Here is a 20,106-nt window from a genome sequence, read left to right as displayed (position 1 = left end):
GCTGAGGTTCTCTCATGGTCACCACAATGCAGTGAAACATGCTTCCGGAAGGTAGCCAAGGTCTTGTGTACCTCTTCACTCTCCTCCCTGCCAGAGGAGTACTGTGATTTTAGCGATGTCTTTGACAAAGGTCAAGCCGGTAGTTTGCCTCCACACCGTCCCTATGATTGCGCAATTGACCTTCAACCTGGTGCCACTCCCCCTCGTGGCCGGGTTTACCCTTTGTTGGTCTTGGAGGATAAAGCCATGGAGGAGTATGTTGCAGATGTACTTTCTCTGGGTTTCATCCGCAAATCCTCATCTCCTGCTGGTGCTGGTTTCTTTGTGAAGAAGAGGAGCGGTGAACTGAGACCTTGTATTGATTATAGGGGTCTCAATCGTTTCACGATTAAGAATGCCTACCCGATCCCGTTGATTACAGAGTTATTTGACCGCCTCAAGGGAGCAACAGTTTTCACTAAGCTTGATCTGAGAGGGGCTTACAATCTCGTGAGGATTAAGGAGGGCAACGAGTGGAAAACTGCGTTTAATACCAGAACAGGCCATTATGAGTATCTCGTAATGCCTTTTGGCCTTTGTAACGCTCCGGCAGTTTTCCAGGAATTTATTAACGATGTCCTCCGAGATTTCTTGCAGTTATGTGTGGTGGTTTATCTCGATGATATCCTCATATTTTCCAAGTCCCTGTAGAGCCACCACCCGGATGTCTGTCGTGTGCTTCAGAAATTAAAAGAGAACAATCTCTATTGTAAACTGGAGAAGTGAGAGTTCCATCGGGAACAGGTTAATTTCCACTGCTGGTTTTTGGATGGACCCAGAGAAACTTTCGGCAGTCCTACAGTGGCCTTGACCCGTGGGGTTACGTCCTCTGCAGCATTTCCTGGGTTTTGGCAACTATTATCGGAAGTTTATTCTCCTCTCTGGTCAAGCCCCTGACCGATATGACCAGAAAGAACAGCAACCCACAGAGTTGGTCTCCAGAGTCCATTAAGGCCTTTGAAAGTCTCAAGGCTGCCCTCGTTTCTGCTCCTGTGTTGGCACATCCTGATCCTACGTTACCTTTTATGCTTGAGGTTGATGCTTCTGAGACTGGTGTTGGCGCCCTTCTGTCTCAACGTCCTACCACTGAGAGTGCTATGCATCCTTGTGGCTACTTTTCCAAGAAATTGTCACCTGCCGAGTGCAATTACGAGATTGGTGACAGAGAGCTGTTGGCAATCATTTTAGCCTTGAAAACATGGAGACATCTCCTCGAAGGTACCACTGTGCCGGTTCTTATTCTTACTGACCATAAGAATCTAACATTCTTGTCTGAGGCTAAACGCCTCTGTCCCAGAAGGGCGCTATGGGCTCTTTTCTTGTCAAGTTTCAATTACATTGTCTCATTCTTACCCGGTACTAAGAATGTAAGGGCTGACGCCTTGTCATGACAATTTTCCTCCACTTCCAAGTTTTAGTCGGTTACAGTTCCTATGATTCCTCCTGATCGTATTTTGGCTACGGTTCGCACCAGTCTTACTTCTCCTTTGGGTGACAGAATTGTTGCTGCTCAGGTCGATGCTCCTCCTGAGAAACCTTGTGACCGCTGCTTTGTCCCAGAGTGTCTCCGTACTGCCGTGCTCCAGACTTACCATTCTCCCAAGGCAGCTGGCCATCCTGGTAAGGATCAACTCATTTGGGCCATTTCCCAACAATTCTGGTGGCCTAGTCTACGTGCTGATGTAACTGCCTTCGTAGCTGCCTGTTCCGTGTGTGCTCAGAGTAAGACTCCATGACACCTTCCAGTGGGCCTCCTACAACCCATACACAATGGAGAGAGGCCCTGGACCCACCTGTCTATGGATTTCATTGTGGAGTTGCCAACTCCCAAGGCAACACAGTTATCCTTATGGTGGTTGACCGGTTCTCAAAGATATGTCATTGTATTCCACTTAAGAAGTTGCCCACTTCTAAGGAACTGGCTTCCATTTTTGCTCGGGAGATCTTTCGCTTACATGGGCTACCCAAGGTGATTGTCTCGGACAGGGTTAGTCAGTTTGTGTCCCGGTTCTGGCGAGCCTTTTGTGCACAGCTGGAAATTTAGCTTGCTTTCTACTCTGCGTATCACCCGCAGTCTAATGGGGCCGCAGAACGAGCCAATTAGTCCTTGGAGCAATTCCTATGTTGCTATATTTCTGACCATCACAACAACTGGTCAGACCTATTACCATGGGCAGAGTTTGCTCACAACAGTGCCTTGAATGCTGCTTCCCGATTGTCTCCGTTTATGGCGCATTATGGTTTCCAACCTTCCATGTTGCCTGACTCATTTGTTCTGCAGAGTATTCCTGCGCTAGAGGAGCATCTCCGTGGTCTTTGTTCCACTTGGGCACAAGTCCAAGAGGCTTTGCATCATGCTAATGATAAGTACAGACTCCATGCTGACCGCAGACGCCTGCCTGCGCCTTCCTACCAGGTTGGGGACAGGGTCTGGCTGTCATCTCGCAACCTCCGACTTTGTGTTCCCTCACTGAAGTTCGCACCTTGGTTTTTTGGGCTTTTCCGTATCCTCTGCAGAATTAACCCAGTGGCTTACGCGTTGGACCTTCCTCCTAGTATGCGCATCTCAAATGTGTTTCATGTCTCCTTATTGAAACCGTTGGTCTGCAACCGCTTTACCACCTCGGTGCCACGTCCACAACCTATACAGGTTGAGAACCATGAGGTTCATTGTTGACTCCCGTAGGTTCCGTGGGCGCATACAGTACCTGGTGCATTGGAAGGGGTACGGTCCAGAGGAACGCTCCTGGGTCTCATCCTCGGACGTACATGCTCCTGCCCTCCTCCGTGATTTCCATAGACATTTTCCCCTCAAGCCCGGTGGTCCTCCAAGAGGGAGGGGTCGTTGAGGAGGGGGGTACTGTCAGGGCTGGCTCAGCCCTTCCTTCTCTGAGCTGGCCGCCAGCTCTCATCTCTCTCCACAGTTAACCAACTGTTGTGGATCTGCTCGTCAGTCCCGCCTACTTAAAGATCTCCAGCTCACTTCATTCCTGCCTTCGCCTTGGTCACATCGCAAGAAACCATCTCCTACGTTCCTGTTTAAAGACTGGCTTTGCTTACATCCCTTCTGGCTCCTTATCCTGCTTGCTGTTCCTCTACTTGGATTCCTGACTTCTGGCCTGGCTGATTACCCGATCTGGTTACTGAACTCTGGCTTGGCTGATTACCCGATCTGGTTACTGAACTCTGGCTTGGCTGACTACCCAATCCGGTTATTGGACTCTGACTATGCTTTGACTACACTTACTCTATTAACCTTTTTATTTTTATATATAAACAAGTGTGATTTTACTGTACTTCTGTCTTGGTCTGGTTCATGGTTTCTGACAATGATGTGATTTGGGCAGCTTGCAGAGCAAGGTTGCTAGTTAGCATCTATGAGAAAGCTTGCATCGTGGATGGGAAGTCAGTGGGTGCTGGGGCAGAGTCGCAAGCTTCTCCCTCACAGAAGAGAGGGCCCAAGATGGGGGTTGTGGGGATTCCCATCAACGATCACCCTAGCAAGGATTTGGTGGATGTGGGAGAGGGGGCCATCGTTACTGGGGGGTTCGCTGTACCTGGAGAGGGAGGAGGAGCTGTGTCCTGGTCGACTATGTAGCCTTCTTCCTTGGTTTCTGTGTTTCTCCTTCGTGGGGCGGCCGCCATTTTGGCGTAGCTGAGCGGACCGGCAATGAAGGTCATCTGGCGGGATAGGCTTCTCCTGGCCGATGCGGAGGTCATCCACGCGTTCCCGGGGGACTTCCCCGGTGTTTCGTTTTTCCAGTGTGGTGTTCAGGGAGGTGTTCCGGAGGCTGTAGCAGGCAGCTAAATGACCATGTTGGCACGGAGCTCTAGAGTGTCGCGGCCATCTTGCGAGGTTCCGCAAGATGCCCTTTGAAATCCTGAAGGCGGTGATTGGTTTTCAGCACCCGTACGCGGCTAGTCGCACAAAAAGTCTAACGCAAGTGGTATCCTCCTACTCAGGAGAAGCAGCAGAATGTATTTTAGTGGTGTAATTTCACATGTACCCGTGGCATGTGTGAGCAATATATCATTTCAGTGACAACTTTGTGTAAACCTTTTTTTTTTTGTCATTTTTCAATTACTTGTGACAAAAAAAATGAAATGGGCTCAACGTGCCTCTCAACAAATTCCTTGGGGTGTCTACTGTCCAAAAAGGGTTAATTTTGGGGGGGGGGGGTTGTACTACCCTGACATTTTTAGCACCTCAAAAATGAGATACGCAGTCAGAAAGTAAAAGCTGCGTAAATTCAAGTAGATTTACCATAGTTTGTAGACACTATAACTTTTGCGCAAACCAATAAATATACACATATTTTCTTTTTTACCAAAGACATGTACCTGAATACATTTGGCCTAAATGACACAAATCTAGTTTATTGGATATTTTTTAGAACAAAAAGTAGAAAATATATTTTTTTTTCCAAAATGTTCAGTCTTTTTTCGTTTATATCGCAAAGAATAAAAATCCTAGCAGTGATCATATGCCACCAAAAGAAAAGCTCTATTTGTGGGGAAAAGAAGGTCATAACTTTTGTTTGGATACAGCGTTGCATGACCGTGCAATTACCAGTTAAAATAGCACAGTGCCAAATTGTAAAAAATGCTCTGGTCAGGAAGAGGGTGAAACCTTCCAGAGCTGAAGTGGTTAATGTCATTCATTTGCCTTGTGGAAGACCAAAATCCATGAAACTTCTAAGATAGGTTTGGAAAGTTGAAAACTTGAGCTGTGCAAAGTTTCAAGGCAATTGATTTAAGGTTTAGGCACATTATGGTACTTTAAACTCTTTTTACATTACGCTGTTCACATTAAATGTTTTAGGATTGTAAAATATAGCTATGTGAATAACTTTTGGTATGATTTACAAAATAACCTGAAATTTTCAGAATATGTTGGCATAGACAGAGCCTTGTATTGTGTAAAGTTTGGGGGGTATATGGTTAACATCTAAGCTCTTTTTGTACGTATAGCCAAATTAAGCGCCCCAAAAACAAGCTTAATGTCCCTAGTTTGCCTTGTGGGAGACCAAAATCCATGACCTTTTTTACATTAAGCCACGTTTTATGATTGTAAAATATAGCTTAATGTTAATAACTTTTAATGTGATTTACCAAATGATCTGAAATTTTCAGAATATGTTGACATAGACAAGGAAAGTCTTGTTTTGTGTGAAGTGTGGGGGACATTGGTTAACATCTAAGCTCTTTTTTTTTTTTGAAAAATGTTTATTGAAATATTAACATTACAAGCAAGAAAATATGAGGCATGTACATATTTCAGAGTTCAGCATCTCTGGTTCACCATTATGTACATAAAAGAGGAGAGCACAGGTTGAGCAATAAAAGGGGAATGGAAGAGATGGGAGAAAGGGAAGGGGACAGAGGAAGTATATTTACCCGTAAACAACAATGTGGCATATTATATCAAGGTGATACATCACAGTACTTTCGGGAGTGGAAGCAAAGTTAGGAACATCTAGATGGTGTTTGCCTGGGAATGATATCAATGATAATAATAACAAGAGAGAAATCCACCTATTTGGAGTATAATATCTTGAGTCGTCAAAGAGCTTAATGGGCGTGGTATTTGTAGGGTGTAAAAAGTTGGAGGGATCTGACAAGTTGGATAATTTAATTTACCTAGGGAGTTTGATAGGTCTTGTTTTAGATAACAGTCCGTGAATTTAAATGGTTGCATTATATCCAGTAGTTCCTTCTGGGTGAACGTGGCCTCCATAAATTCACGCCATCTGGCAATGATCGGAAGTTTAGAACAATAGTCTAGTCTCTCTAGATTGAAGGGCGTTAACATTGAGTGTTCTAGAATTGTGAGGCTAGGTGGTGTTGGTTTGATCCAATGGAACATGATCGTTCTACGAGCTACTAGGAGAGTTATATGTATAAAAAAGTGTAGCGCTATAAACTCCAAAAAAGTGACATCTCAAAACCAAATAGAGTGTATATATAATGACATACCATATGGTTAGATATTGGTATGAAAAAGCTAGATAAATACGTATATAGTATACAAAAGATGTGAACCAATGTGCAAAGAACCCCTGCAATATTGCTATTAAATGGAAATGGCACACTGTGTATATAGTATATAAATTATAAAAACATCAAACCATGTGAACAGTGATGCGAATATAAATAAAAAGCAAGTACAGTCCAAAAAGTCCTAAATGGGATTAACACCACAGGGAACTAAATTATCAAAGTCCACCAATAATGTTGAAAAGTTATAGAGGGAGTGAAAAAGCCATCACCTAGGGTCTTAGGGTGCTCACCAAAAAGAAATGACCTGGAACAATTTATGCCGGCCAAGTCCCAAAAGGCAATGAGACCAACAGGTCACAAGAATATAGCTCCTTGGACACCCATGTTGACTCGCAGATTGGAATAGAGGATATGTGAGGAGGCTGTGTAGAATTTTCAAAGCGACCAAAATAACCAGGAAGGGTAATGATGGTGGAAAGAGCTGTCACCTGAAGATATTAAAGGCTTACCAGTGGTTGTTGACTTGGGGAGACTTATGTCATCCAAGTAAAAAAGGCATGGAGACCAACTGGTCAGAAGGGTACATCCCCTTTCGATAGCCTCAATAGATTCCAAAACAGGGCAGCTATTTAGCATCCACAGTTATCATATTCGTAGATCATCAAAAAATTACAAAGATCAGGTAGCGGTAATTGTGAAGGGTCCACCCAACGTGTTTCTGCTAAAGAGCCGTCATCTGAGCCGTCATCTTTTCAACATTATTGGTGGACTCTGATAATTTGGTTCCCTGTGGTATTAATCCCATTTAGGACTTTTTGGACTCTACTTGCTTTTTATTTATGTTTATTTATAGTCGCATAACTGTTCACATGGTTTGATGTTTTTATAATTTATATACTATATACTATGTACACAGTGTACCATTTCCATTTATATGAATATTGCAGGGGTTCTTTGCACATTGGTTCACATTTTTTGTATACTATATACGTATTTATCTAGCTTCTTCATACTAATATCTAACCTTATGGTATGTCATTATATATACACTCTATTTGGTTTTGAGATGTCACTTTTTTGGAGTTTATAGCGCTACACTTTTTTATACATTTACTTATTACTTGGGTCTACAGGTGTGTTGGCAGCTGTTCACTCCCTTTTTACGCAGCCCTGTATTATTATTTTTTTTTCTTTTAGGAGAGTTATACGAGTCCATTGTGTAAGGTTGAGTGAGCCTGCTGACGATTGTGCGGGAGGTATTGGTTCGCATCCCAATATACACAGTAGCGGATTGTGGGCATTCCCAGAGGCGGTGGAGTAGAGTAGAATGTGATAGTGAACACCAGGGGCATCGTGCCTGGGTAGAGTCTGCCTTATTGATGCGGAATGGGTAATATGCCCTGTGTATAATTTTAAATTGCGCTTCACGCCACGACTCTGATATCGTGAGTTTGTGGATGCATCAGAATCCTTCCAGGATCCTTTTTGGAAGTGTGTTGTCGTTAAAGATGGTGGACCATTTTTGGAATGGAATAATGAGGTATGAGTATATACTGGAGATGGAGTAGTCGTCTTTCCTGAGCATTATATCAATGAATGATTGTTGAAGAGGGTCAGTTTGAGATCCACAGCATGATCGTAGATAGGCTAAAGTTTGTTGATAATAGAAGATGTGTGACGTCGGCAATGCAAATTCACGTGAGAGGGTTTGAAAAGATTTGAATTCACCAGGTTTACCTTGGTACAGAGAAGTTATGTGAGTGAGTCCACGGTTAACCATAAAGGCTAAAGGGTAAAGGCTTTATGCATAATTGATGGGAGGAACATAGGGTTGCCCTGAATGGTTAAGTGGCAGGATATACTCAAGGGTAACCCCAGCAGTCTCCGCACCTCTCTCCACACAATATCTGTATCTTTGATAAGAACACTATTTCTAAGGTGCGGTGGTAGACCTCAAATATTCGAGTGTAAGGCTTCTGACAGAGTGAGCGGAGAGGCCAAAGCTCTCTCGAGTGTATTATTAGAGTACTTTGATTTACCAGACAGCCAATCAAGGCCTTGTCTAAGCAGGCAAGAGAGGTTGTAAAAACGTATATTGGGCAAGCCAGCACCCTCCTCAGACCTAGGGAGACATAGTTTTTGTAATGCCATGCGTGTTTTTTTGTTTGCCCATATGAAGGCCACAAGTGCTTTGTGTATGCTCTGCACATCGGAGTGTTTTAATAAAAGGGGTATGGTTTGCATTGGATAGAGCAGACGTGCAAACGAGACCATTTTAAATAGGTGACATCTCCCAAAGAACGAGAGGGGGAGGGTTGCCCAAGCTTCCAACTCCTTTACAATTTTGGATATCAGAGGCTGGTAATTAAGATTGTATAGAGAGGAAGGTTCTTGTTCTATATGGATACCCAAGTAGGTGATGTGGTGAGTCGCTAAGGTAAAAGGGGGTGATGACATCCATTTAGCTGATGCCCGAGGGTGTAGTGATAGGACCTCGCTTTTGTCAAAATTAATTCTAAAGCCTAGCTCTCTTGAAAGGTCTTAAAGAGTTCTTGGAGTCTATCAAAGTCTGCAGGAGGGTCGGTGGAGAACAGTAATATGTCATCCGCGAATAGGGCGGAGCGAAATATCTGGTTGCCTACAGTGATGCCACTGATTCCTTCAAGTGAGTTAACTATCCTGGATAGAGGCTCAATAGCTATATTGAAGAGTAGGGGGGAAAGGGGGCATCCCTGTCTCGTTGCTTATGTCAACGGGATTGTGTCAGAAACAAAATCAGGAGAAACGAGTCGAGCCGTCGGGGATGCATACATTTGTTGTAGAAAATGCACAATTGGGCCAGAGAAACCGAATGCTTCCATCACTCTAAATAGCCACGACAAATTAATGTTGTCGAAAGCTTTTTCAGCATCGAGTGAAATGATGGCTATATCTTGGTCTGGGTGTGATTTAGTGTACTCCAGCGCCATCAGAACCTTACGAATGTTCAAGGTGGCAGAATGCCCTGGGACAAAACCAGATTGGGCTGGGTGTAGTAAAGAGGGGAGTAATGGAGCTAGACATGAGGTTATGTGAGGCTATTATTTTTGCTAGAATTTTAACGTCTACATTGATTAGGGATATTGGACGATATGAGCCCGGGTGCAGGGGGTCATTTTTCTTTTTTGGAGATTAGTCTAATGTGTGCCTGCATTCCCGTGGGGAGATAAGGGCCACCATCCCACATAGTGGTGAAGACAGGTGTTTCAGAGTGGCAGGGATAAAGTCTTTTGTCAATTTGTAAAACTCCGCTGTGTAGCCAACTGGGCCCGGAACCTTGGCAGATGCTAGAGATTTAATAGTTAACTGGATGTCCTCTAAGGAGATGGGAGCATTAACAGTCTATAATTGAGTGGAGTCGAGCTGAGGTAGACGGGTCTTAGCTAGGAAGGTCTCTGCTTTCATCTGGTTGGTCGTATCCTTAGAGTACAAGGTCGTATAGTAGTCAGCAAGAAGTTTACTGATTTCCACAGATGAGGTAACAACGTGGCCCACAGTGTTTTTTAAGGCGGAGATGTTGGTAGGTCTCCTTGGGCCTGAGCATAGTTTGGCTAATAGTTTTCCTGCCTTGTTGACGAACCTGCTTCTTGCTGTTCCTCCCACATGTCAAAACTGTGTTTAGCCTGTTGCCAGGTTTGTAAGTGATTGGGAGTGCGGTGTAATGTGAGACGCTCGTGTGCTAAACGCAAAGCCTTGTTAGCTTGTATGTATTGTTGCCGAGAGTGTTTCTTAAATTGGGTGATGTATGAAATAATTTTTCCCCTCATAAATGCTTTACCTGCTTCCCAGAAAAGGTTTGGATCTGTAATGTGCGCTCCGTTTGTCGAGGTATATTCCGCCTATGCTGTATATAGCGTATGACAAAAATCTTCATTATCCACCAGATAGGAAGGAAAGCGCCATGCGCCCCCAGGGATCTCCTACCATGGACCGCCCTCCGCTCTCAGGTCGCTCAATCAGTCAGCCCAGCCATATAAAAACAAACGCCAGCACACAGAATACTGCTACCCGATCACGGCCAGATCGGGTAGCAGTATTCTGTGTGCTGGCGTTTGTTTTAGCTTGTTACATGTAAGTGCAATACTTAGAATAAAAACCTTATGTTTTAACTACTACACTATGGAGTTCTCCCCCTGTATTTTATATGGCTGGGCTGACTGATTGAGCGACCTGAGAGCGGAGGACGGTCCATGGTAGGAGATCCTTGGGGGAACCAGCATTGAAGGGATCATGAGGCTGTTGAAATCACCTTTGATTGTTTGCTGGGCTGTTGTCATTCAGCCTCAAGGTGAGAGGCTGGGGAAACTACACTTCCACACACACTTATGATTGATTGTCGGCACTGGGCACTTTGTGATCAGCTATTCCTTCACTAACTTTTCAATTGGGACTGGCACGATTTGGATTGGGTCATATATGGGCTATATTTATTGAAGATTCTGTGTGCTTTTTATTCAAGATTGTTTTCTGGTGTCTTGGACATTATTCTTAGTTTGTTCACTTATCGCTGCTAAAAATCCTCTTGTTACTTATTATTTATGCACCTTGTGAGACGTCTGCATGTCACATATTCATTTATTTACCAGATGTTTGCACAGATTATATCTGTATCCACAATGATTTATTAGTTTAATATTATGAATGCACCGTTTTGCACTTTGCACTTTTACCTATGATTAAGTATTTACTTATCCTTTTTGTGCCTTGTTTGAGCAGTGATTTATCATTCATCATGTATTTTGAGGAATTTTTTACAATTATTTATTAGCTTATCATGATTTATTAATGCACTTTTTTGCACTTTCACATAGGATACAGTGTTCACATATCTTTCTTGTGCCTTGTCGAGCATAGAACCATCATTTATTTTTTGGGGGAATTTTACCCCCCCCCCGTTTTTTTGTTTTTTTCCCTTCTGGATTAAAACGTATTCTTTTAAAAACCTTTATGATTCATTTCATTGATGTAACAATGGCTCACTATAACCTTTAGTTACACAATTATTATGTAATATTAATAATAAACAATTATTATTTGGATTTTCTTTTATGAATCTCCGTAATAATTTATTGCTTGACAAGCCTAGCTCTACTTGTACTTGGAAATCGCCGCATAAATTACCTTTCTTCATTTGAGTCCAGCTGTGTTTGATTATACTGATTGGACTTGATTAGGAAAGCCACACACCTGTCTATATAGGACCTTACAGCTCACAGTGCATGTCAGAGCAAATGAGAATCATGAGTTCAAAGGAACTGCCTGAAGAGCTCAGAAACAGAATTGTGGCAAGGCACAGATCTGGCCAAGGTTACAGAAAAATTTCTGCTGCACTTAAGGTTCCTAAGAGCACAGTGGCCTCCATAATCCTTAAATGGAAGACCTTTGGGATGAAAAGAACCCTTCCTAGAGCTGGCCGTCCGGCCAAACTAAGCTATCGGGGAAGAAGAGCCTTGGTGAGAGAGGTAAAGAAGAACCCAAAGATCACTGTGGCTGAGCTTCAGAGATGTAGTCGGGAGATGGGAGAAAGTTGTAGAAAGTCAACCATCACTGCAGCCCTCCACCAGTCGGGGCTTTATGGCAGAGTGGCCCGACGGAAGCCTCTCCTCAATGCAAGACACATGAAAGCCCGCATGGAGTTTGCTAAAAAAACACCTGAAGGACTCCAACATGGTGAGAAATAAGATTTTTTGGTCTGATGAGACCAAGATAGAACTTTTTGGCCTTAATTCTAAGCGGTATGTGTGGAGAAAACCAGGCACTGCTCATCACCTGTCCAATACAGTCCCAACAGTGAAGCATGGTGGTGGCAGCATCATGCTGCGGGGGTGTTTTTCAGGTGCAGGGACAGGACGACTGGTTGCAATCGAGGGAAAGATGAATGCGGCCAAGTACAGGGATAGCCTGGACGAAAACCTTCTCCAGAGTGCTCGGGACCTCAGACTGGGCCGAAGGTTTACCTTCCAACAAGACAATGACTCTAAGCACACAGCTAAAATAATGAAGGCGTGGCAGCACAGTGGTGTAGTGGGTAGCACTCTCGTCTAGCAGTAAAAAGAGTCGCTGGTTCGAATCCCAACCACGACACTACCTGCCTGGAGTTTGCATGTTCTCCCTGTGCCTGCATGGGTTTCCACCAGGTACTCCGGTTTCCTCCCACACTCCAAAGACATGCTGGTAGGTTAATTGGCTTCTGTCCAAAATTGGCCCTAGTATATGAATGGGGACCTTGGATTGAGGGTAGGGACTGATGTGAGTGTGCGATGTACAGGGTTAGGGACAATTGTAGACATGCACCCACACTCACTCAGGTTGAACTGGATGGACTGGTGTCTTTATTCAACCTTACTAACTATGTAACTACTATGTAACTCCGTGACTATTCTTGAATGGCCCAGCCAGATTCCTGACTTAAACCCAATTGAGCATCTCTGGAGAGACCTAAAAATGGCTGTCCACCAAGGTTTACCATCCAACCTGACAGAAATGGAGAGGATCTGCAAGGAGGAATGGCAGAGGTCTAAATCCAGGTCTAAAAAACTTGTTGCATCTTTCCCAAAAAGACTCATGGCTGTATTAGATCAAAAGGATGCTTCTCCTAAATACTGAGCAAATGGTCTGAATGCTTAAGACCATGTGATATTTCAGTTTGCTGTGTGTATATTAACCACTTCCCGACCGCCGCACGTATGTACGTCCTAAGTTTGAAGGGGTATATCGTTGTTATGGCAGCAGCTAGCTGCCATAACCCCGGTATCCCCGTTTTCGTGCGGCGGCCGGCTTTCAGATAAAAGTGGTCCCTGCGGCGGATTCGCCGCAAGATCACTTTTATCAGTGGCGGGAGAGGGCCCCCCCCCCTCCCGCCGCGATCCGGTGCCCTCCGCCGCTACCGACGGCTCCAGTAAGCGGCGGAGGGCACCGGATCGCGGCGATCGCGTCCTGTGCCGTTGTGTGTCTGGAGACGAGTGAGGCCAAGATGGCGCTCACTCGTCTCCATGACACTGCTGGGCGGAAGCGACGTCAAAACGTCACTTCCGTCCACGCCTCTTAAAGGCATATTTTTTCAAATGTCATTTTTCTAAATGACTTTTTTTTTTTTTTTATTGCATTTTAGTGTAAATATGAGATCTGAGGTCTTTTTGACCCCAGATCTCATATTTAAGAGGTCCTGCTATGCTTTTTTCTATTACAAGGGATGTTTACATTCCTTGTAATAGAAATAAAAGTGACACAATTTATTTATTTTTTTTTAAACAGTGTAAAAATAAATAAAATATTGTAAAATAAATAATGAAAATAAAAAAAAAAAATTTAAAACCCCCCTGTCCCGACGAGATCGCGTGCAGAAGCGAATGCATACGCGAGTAGCGCCCGCATATGAAAACGGTGGTCAAACCACACATGTGAGCTATCACCGCGACCGGTAGAGCAAGAGCAATAATTCTAGCCCTAGACCTCCTCTGTAGCGCAAAATATGCAACCTGTAGAATTTTTTAAACGTCGCCTATGGAGATTTTTGAGGGTAAAAGTTTGAAGCTATTCCACGAGCGGGCGCAATTTTCAAGCATTTTCAAGCATACCTTGTTGGGTATCAATTTACTTGGCATAACATTATATTTCACAATATAAAAAAAAATTGGGATAACTTTACTGTTGTTTTATTTTTTTATTCAAAAAAGTGAATTTTTTCCAAAAAAAGTGCGCTTATAAGACCGCTGCGCAAATACGGTGCAAAAAAAAGTATTGCAATGACCGCCATTCTATTCTCTAGGGTGTTAGAAGAAAAACCATATATAATGTTTGGGGGTTCTAAGTAATTTTCTAGCAGAAAAACCTGTTTCAAACATGTAAACACCTAAGTTCCAAAACGAGGCTGGTCTTAAAGTGGTTAATGAGGAAAAAAAATGAACTTAAATGATTTTAGCAAATGGCTGCAATATAACAAAGAGTGAAACATTTAAGGGGGTCTGAATACTTTCCGTCCCCCCTGTATGTTAGTGATAGCTATATCTTTAGTACCTATGGTCCTATGTAGTGTCATTTTGCGGCCAATCGAATTGGTCCGTATACATCTCTAATAGTATGTCTCAGATGTCTATGAAGCAGTACAACCACTCCAGCTTTGCGACCAATTGCTGGGGAGCAGTATACCTCACCTACCCATAGTTTATGAAGACGGTTCATATCATCTGTAGATGGGTGAGTCTCTTGGAGGAGTGCTACATCCGTCCGCAGACACTTCAAGTGTCTAAGGACGGACATGCACTTGTTTGGGGAACGAAGCCCTTTAACGTTCCAGGATACAATTTTTAGGTGTTTCCCATCTGTCTGAGGGGCCATATGAGGAGTAAAGGAGAATACTTAGGCAGAGGCCGAACACTGTGCCTCCTGTTGTATTTAGACTTCCGTCTGAATTTCACCAAAAAATCGTATGTCACGTATGATGTAGTTACGGGGTGGGTAAATACAGTCAATAGATAATCAAAGCAGAAAGAATAAGAGAAAAACATCAAAAACAAATAACAAAAAATCAGTTGGAAAAGCCACCAAATATAAACTGCTAACTTCACTTTTTTCCACATGAGGACAGATGTACAAGTGGATCTTGTGCCAAGCGCTTGCTCCACCCCTAGAGGTGAAGATGGAGCTTCGGGGGGAGGGGAGAGGAAAAAAAAGGGGGGGGGAGTAAAGGGAGGCGGGGAGGGTAAAAAGAGGGAGGAGGGGAAGGGGGGCCCATTTAAAGCTGGGTCACGAGACAGGCCCAGAGGATCGAGAGTACGATCCAAGGTTTAACCTATAGAGGGAGCAAGAAGCTGGTCATGTAACATAAGCTTAAGAGGTAGCAAAATATATATTATGCTTTAAACCATAGTTATAGTTCAACTGAGCAAGTGACAGATAAGAGCAAATAACCTAAAAAAAATAATCTAAAAAAAAAAATTAAAACATGTAACAGTATATTCCCTAAAATGTAGGGAGTTCTTGGGGGGGGGGGATGGGGGAGACAAAGGGGCAGAGTTACCCATATCTCCTGCATATCTCCAGTGGCGTAGAAGTCCCAGGGGCTGTTCAGCGAACTCCAGTGCGGTCATCCCGGGAGCAAAGCGACTACGCTTGTAGGGAGGCTTGTTCGGGCTGTGATGGTGACTAGGTGCGGTGGAGGAAGCAATAGCAGATTTTGGAGAAGAGCCAACAGCCGAGTTGGTGTGCTCCATTTCCATTCTAGAAGAATTGTTGATGTAGTGCTCCGCGCCATCCGGTGAGGTGAAAGTAAGGTGTTCTTCAGTGTGGGATTGGATGTGAAGGACTGCCAGATGGGTGAGGGTAAATTTAACTTGATTGCTGTATAGCGTCGTGCGAGTCGCCATGAAAGCCTTGCGCTTTGTCATCACTTCTACTGAGTAATCTGCGAAGACCAGTAGTTCTGTGCCATCAATGTTTAGAGAGCGTGAGCGGCAGAATTTCTGCATGATCGGCATTTTTATCAGCATAGTTGAGGTATCTGACAATGACAGGACGTGGTTTTGTGCGATTTTCTGCATGTTGGCCAATGCGATGAGCCCGTTCGACGGTGCAGGGGATGCAAAGGCCTAATTTTTCCAGAATGATTTTAGCGCAGAGGTCTGTAAGCTGGGTATTGGAGACTGATTCTGGCAGACCTATAATGTGCATATTATTACTTTGTGAACGATTCTCAAGGTCGTCTAATTTTTCCCAGACGTCTCTGTTAGAGGTTGTTATGCGGGCAAGTGCAGCTGTGTTAGCCCTGACCTCATCTTCTAGTGCAGAGATCTGCTTCTCTGTATCAGGGATCCTTTGAGCTTGTTTCTGGAGCTCAATATGCAGTTGTTCCAGTCCCCTTTGTACTGCAGCATCTATAGTGGCTGCTAGTGTGGGGGCAAGGAGGGAGACCACAGCCTGTGCTATCCCAGCGGGGGACGTGGGGTCCATCCCAGCCGTGACAGGCACCGCTGAATGCTGCAGTGTGTCAGACATGTGCTGTGCGGCCGCCATATTGGCTGAGTCCGTGGCTGTGTCACTCGCTGGCTGCAGTGTGGAGGAGACCGAGCAGGGATGTGATCACACCACAAATCTATCCATGGGGCCCCCGCAAGGTAGCGGAGACGGGGGGAGGCACCCCAAAGCTAGGCAGGCTTATTGCCAAAGATGTAGGAGTTCAGCGGGAGCTGGCTCTGCTCACGTCCTCCTCATGCGGCGCCGGAACTGGAAGCCTAAGCTCTTTTTTTTTATACATTGAACCACATTCGGCTTTCCAAAAAACAAGCTTAATGCTCAAGGCAATTGATTAAGGTTTAGGCACATCGTGGTACACTAAGCTCCCCAAAAAAACAAGCTTAATATCCATAGTTTGCTTTATGGAAGACCAAAATCCATGAAACTTCTAGGACAGGTTTGGTAACTTAGGCTGTGCAAAGTTTCAAGGAAATTGATTAGAATTAAGAACCAGGAATGTCAGCCATGTGATACAGGGGGCCAAATTACACAACAAAAGCACTGTTCTGCATAACGTGCTTTAACCACTTAAGGACCAAGCCTATTTTTTTACACTTGGTGTTTACAAGTTAAAATCTTTTTTTTTTTTTTTGCAAGAAAATTACTTAGAACCCCAAACATTTTTTTTCAGACACCCTGGAGAATAAAATGGCGCTCGTTGCAATATTTTGTCACACCTTAGGCCCCATGCACCCAAGACGCCGGCGCAAACTCTGCTGAAAGTGTGTTTTTAAAAGCTGAAACCGGTGTCTAGAAACGCCGTTTTGCCACGCTTGCATGCCGCATTTAGCGGCATTTTACCGCATTTGCGTCTAGAAGCGTTTAGTTAAGATAACATCAAGACCCTCCCCAAGCTCAAAAAAACAGTATTATTTAACTCTTTCAGCCATTTTGAGTAGACCAGAGTGAGTAGCAGCAGCTGAGAGAGCAGCAGTGTACTTGTATTTAGTATGTCACTTGCCATGTCACCTGCCACAAGTTGTGGATTGTCATTTGCCACGTCATCTGCCACAAGTTGTGGATTCTCATTTGCCACGTCATCTGCCACAAGTTGTGGATTGTCCACTTGCCACGTCATCTGCCACAAGTTGTGGATTGTCACTTGCCACAAGTTGTGGATTGTCCACTTGCCACGTTACCTGGCACAAGTTGTGGATTGTCCACTTGCCACGTCACCTGCCAGAAGTTGTGGATTGTCCACATGCCACGTCACCTACCACAAGTTGTGGATTGTCCACATGCCACATCACTTGCCACAAGTTGTGGATTGTCCACTTGCCACATCACCTGGCACAAGTTGTGGATTGTCCACTTGCCACGTCACCTGGCACAAGTTGTGGATTGTCCACTTGCCACGTCACCTGGCACAAGTTGTGGATTGTCCACTTGCCACGTCACCTACCACAAGTTGGATTGTCATTTGCCACGTCACCTGTCACAAGTTGGATTGTCATTTGCCACGTCACCTGCCACAAGTTGTGGATTGTCCACTTGCCACATCACCTGCCACAAGTTGCTTGTTCAAATCTAACAACATATGGGTCAAATTCCAAAATTGGATCATGGGCTCATTAGGGTATATAAATGGTCTATAAATCATTGCAAGCAATTACAATTGTTTAAAATATTTTTTTAATGGTTTTTCATCATCTGCCATAATTTTTGAGATTTTTAATGTAAAAAAAATAGGGCACCTTTAAAAACGCTTATAAAATGCAAACGCGGCTAAACACGGTACCAGCATTTAGCCGCGTTTGCCGTCTGAAACGTGGAAAACTTTTGCATCTGAACCCATTTTTTGCTTCTGACAAAACGAGGTTAAATGCAACTGCCTAAAAACGCCAAAAACGAGACTGTGTACATGGACACATAGGATAACATTGAATGAGTCCAGGGGCAGTTGAAAAAAGTGTCCAACTGCCTCTGAACGCGCGTTTAACAGCGTCGCATGTGCATGGGGCCTTATTTGCGCAGCGGTCTTACAAACTCATTTTTTGGGAGAAAAAAATACACATTTTTAAATTAAAAAAATAAGAAAAACAGTAAAGTTAGCCCAATTATTTTTTTTTAATATTGTGAAAGCTAATGTTACTCTGAGTAAATTGATACCCAACATGTCATGCTTCAACATTGCGCCCGCTCATGGAATAGCGACCAACTTTGACACTTAAAAATTTCCATAGGTGATACCTCACATGTGTGGTTTGAACAACGGGGCTGAAGTGGTTAAATGTTTTAGGATTATAAAATATAGCTTAAAGTGAATAACTTTTGATGTAATGTACCAAATGATCTGAAATGTTCATAGCATGTTGGCATAGACAGAGTCTTGTATTGTGTCAAGTTTGGGGGAAGTTTAACATCTATGCTCCCCCTTTTTTTTTTTTTTTTTTTTTAACGTTAAGCCACATTAAGCCGCGGTGCGGCTTTCGTTCTGGGTGGACGTCATATGACGGCCTCCCAGAACGAACGCTCTCGCGTGTTACTAGGACACGGCGCGACCCCGATCTGTGTAAAGAGCCACGGCTCTTTAACCATGTGATTGGTTGTGTCCAGTCACAGCCAGTCACATGTAAACACGGAGATGCCGGTAATCGGCGCTCCTCGCCTCACACTGACAGAGTGTGAGGAGAGGAGAGCCGATCAGCGGCATCTCCTCACAGAGGACATCTAGGGATGTAATCGGGGCACTGATCATCAGTGCCCTGATTACAGTTAAGTGCCCCCAGGTCCAGCACTGCCACTGCTAGCAATCAGTGCCCACAAGTGCCAGCAATCAGTGGCCATCAGTTATGCCAGTCAGTGCAGGTTATCACTGCTGCTCATCAATGCCCATCAGTGCCGCCAATCAGTGCCACATATCAGTGCCCATAAGTGCAGCATATTTGTGTCTCATCAGTGCCACCTAATCAGTGCTCATGAGTGCTGCCTCATCAGCGCCCATCAGTGAAGGAGAAAAATTATGTATTGACAAAATTTACTGACAGAAACTAAAAAAACTTTTTTTTTTCAAAAATATGGTTTTTTTTTTAGGAGAAAATTAAAAAACCCAGGAGTAATTAAATACCACCATAAGAAAGCTCTATTTGTGTGAAGAAAATGATAACAATTTCACATGGTTACAGTGTAGCATGACCGCACAATTGTCATTCAAAGTGCAACAGCACTGAAAGATGAAAAATGGCTTGGGCAGGAAGGGGGTATAAGTGCCTTGTGTTGAGGTGGTTAATGTCCAGAAAAATATGTACATGTTTTTTTTTTTGTTTGTTTTGTTTTGTTTTTTTGACAGAATATGTTTGCACCTGAAAAGGAATCTACTGTGTGCAATATTCTGTTCAGATGCCCACTAACTGGAGAGATCCTAAGAAAAGAGGAGAAAGAATCGCACATGAGGAAATCCATAGAGTTGGTAAGTGCAGGCATAATGCATTTACATTTTAGGCAGAACAATTTAAATAGCTTGTTTTCATGCTTTATCCAGATGTACTGCCCTGCTTTTCATGTTTTGTCCTGATTTCTCTTAGCTGTCACATACTGATCCAATTACTGCATCAATTATGAAGATTTACACACTTAATAAGGATCAAGCCAAAGTGAAATTGGGCATTGAGACTATAACAAAGTAAATGAGCATTCTGGTATTTCTTTGAAAATATAATATTATTGGTATTGTATAATTCCCTTTGTTTTATATGTTTATGTAATGTTTATTTATACACAGTTTCCAGGGCAAGAACATTCATTTTTTTGTGTGTTGAGTAATCAGCAAAAGACAGGTCAAGAAGTTTGAAGCAAATAGGACCATAATAATAGCTGAAGATGGCTTATTCCCGACATAGTATGTCACTTTTCAACATAACATACTGGCTTAGAAGAGGTATATAACAAAAAGAAGAAAAGAAAGCAAAATCTAAAGAGAAAAAAATGTGGGGATGGGGTTCTGGAGGAAGGGTGTGGAAGGAAAAGTCTAGGAAAAGGGATTAGGGAGCAGGAATGTTGTTCACGGTTCCCCAAATT

At 43.6% G+C, this 20,106-nt stretch overlaps 1 protein-coding gene across 3 annotated transcripts in view; it reads left to right on the top strand.

Annotated features, from left to right (window-relative positions):
• The window catches only part of UBXN6 (UBX domain protein 6), a 404,520-nt gene that overhangs the window by 166,819 nt on the left and 217,595 nt on the right, over positions 1-20,106 (top strand). For all 3 annotated transcript variants that reach the window (XM_073594809.1, XM_073594795.1, XM_073594802.1), the window contains 2 exons: positions 19,379-19,498; positions 19,614-19,711. In XM_073594809.1, the coding sequence (XP_073450910.1) occupies positions 19,379-19,498; positions 19,614-19,711 (218 nt within the window). The remainder of the gene's footprint in view (positions 1-19,378; positions 19,499-19,613; positions 19,712-20,106) is intronic.

The sequence above is a fragment of the Aquarana catesbeiana genome, linkage group LG01 (assembly GCF_042186555.1).
Source record: "Aquarana catesbeiana isolate 2022-GZ linkage group LG01, ASM4218655v1, whole genome shotgun sequence".
NCBI lineage: Eukaryota > Metazoa > Chordata > Amphibia > Anura > Ranidae > Aquarana > Aquarana catesbeiana.
Note: the sequence above shows the minus strand (reverse complement) of the source record. Positions and strands in the feature narration are given on the sequence as shown.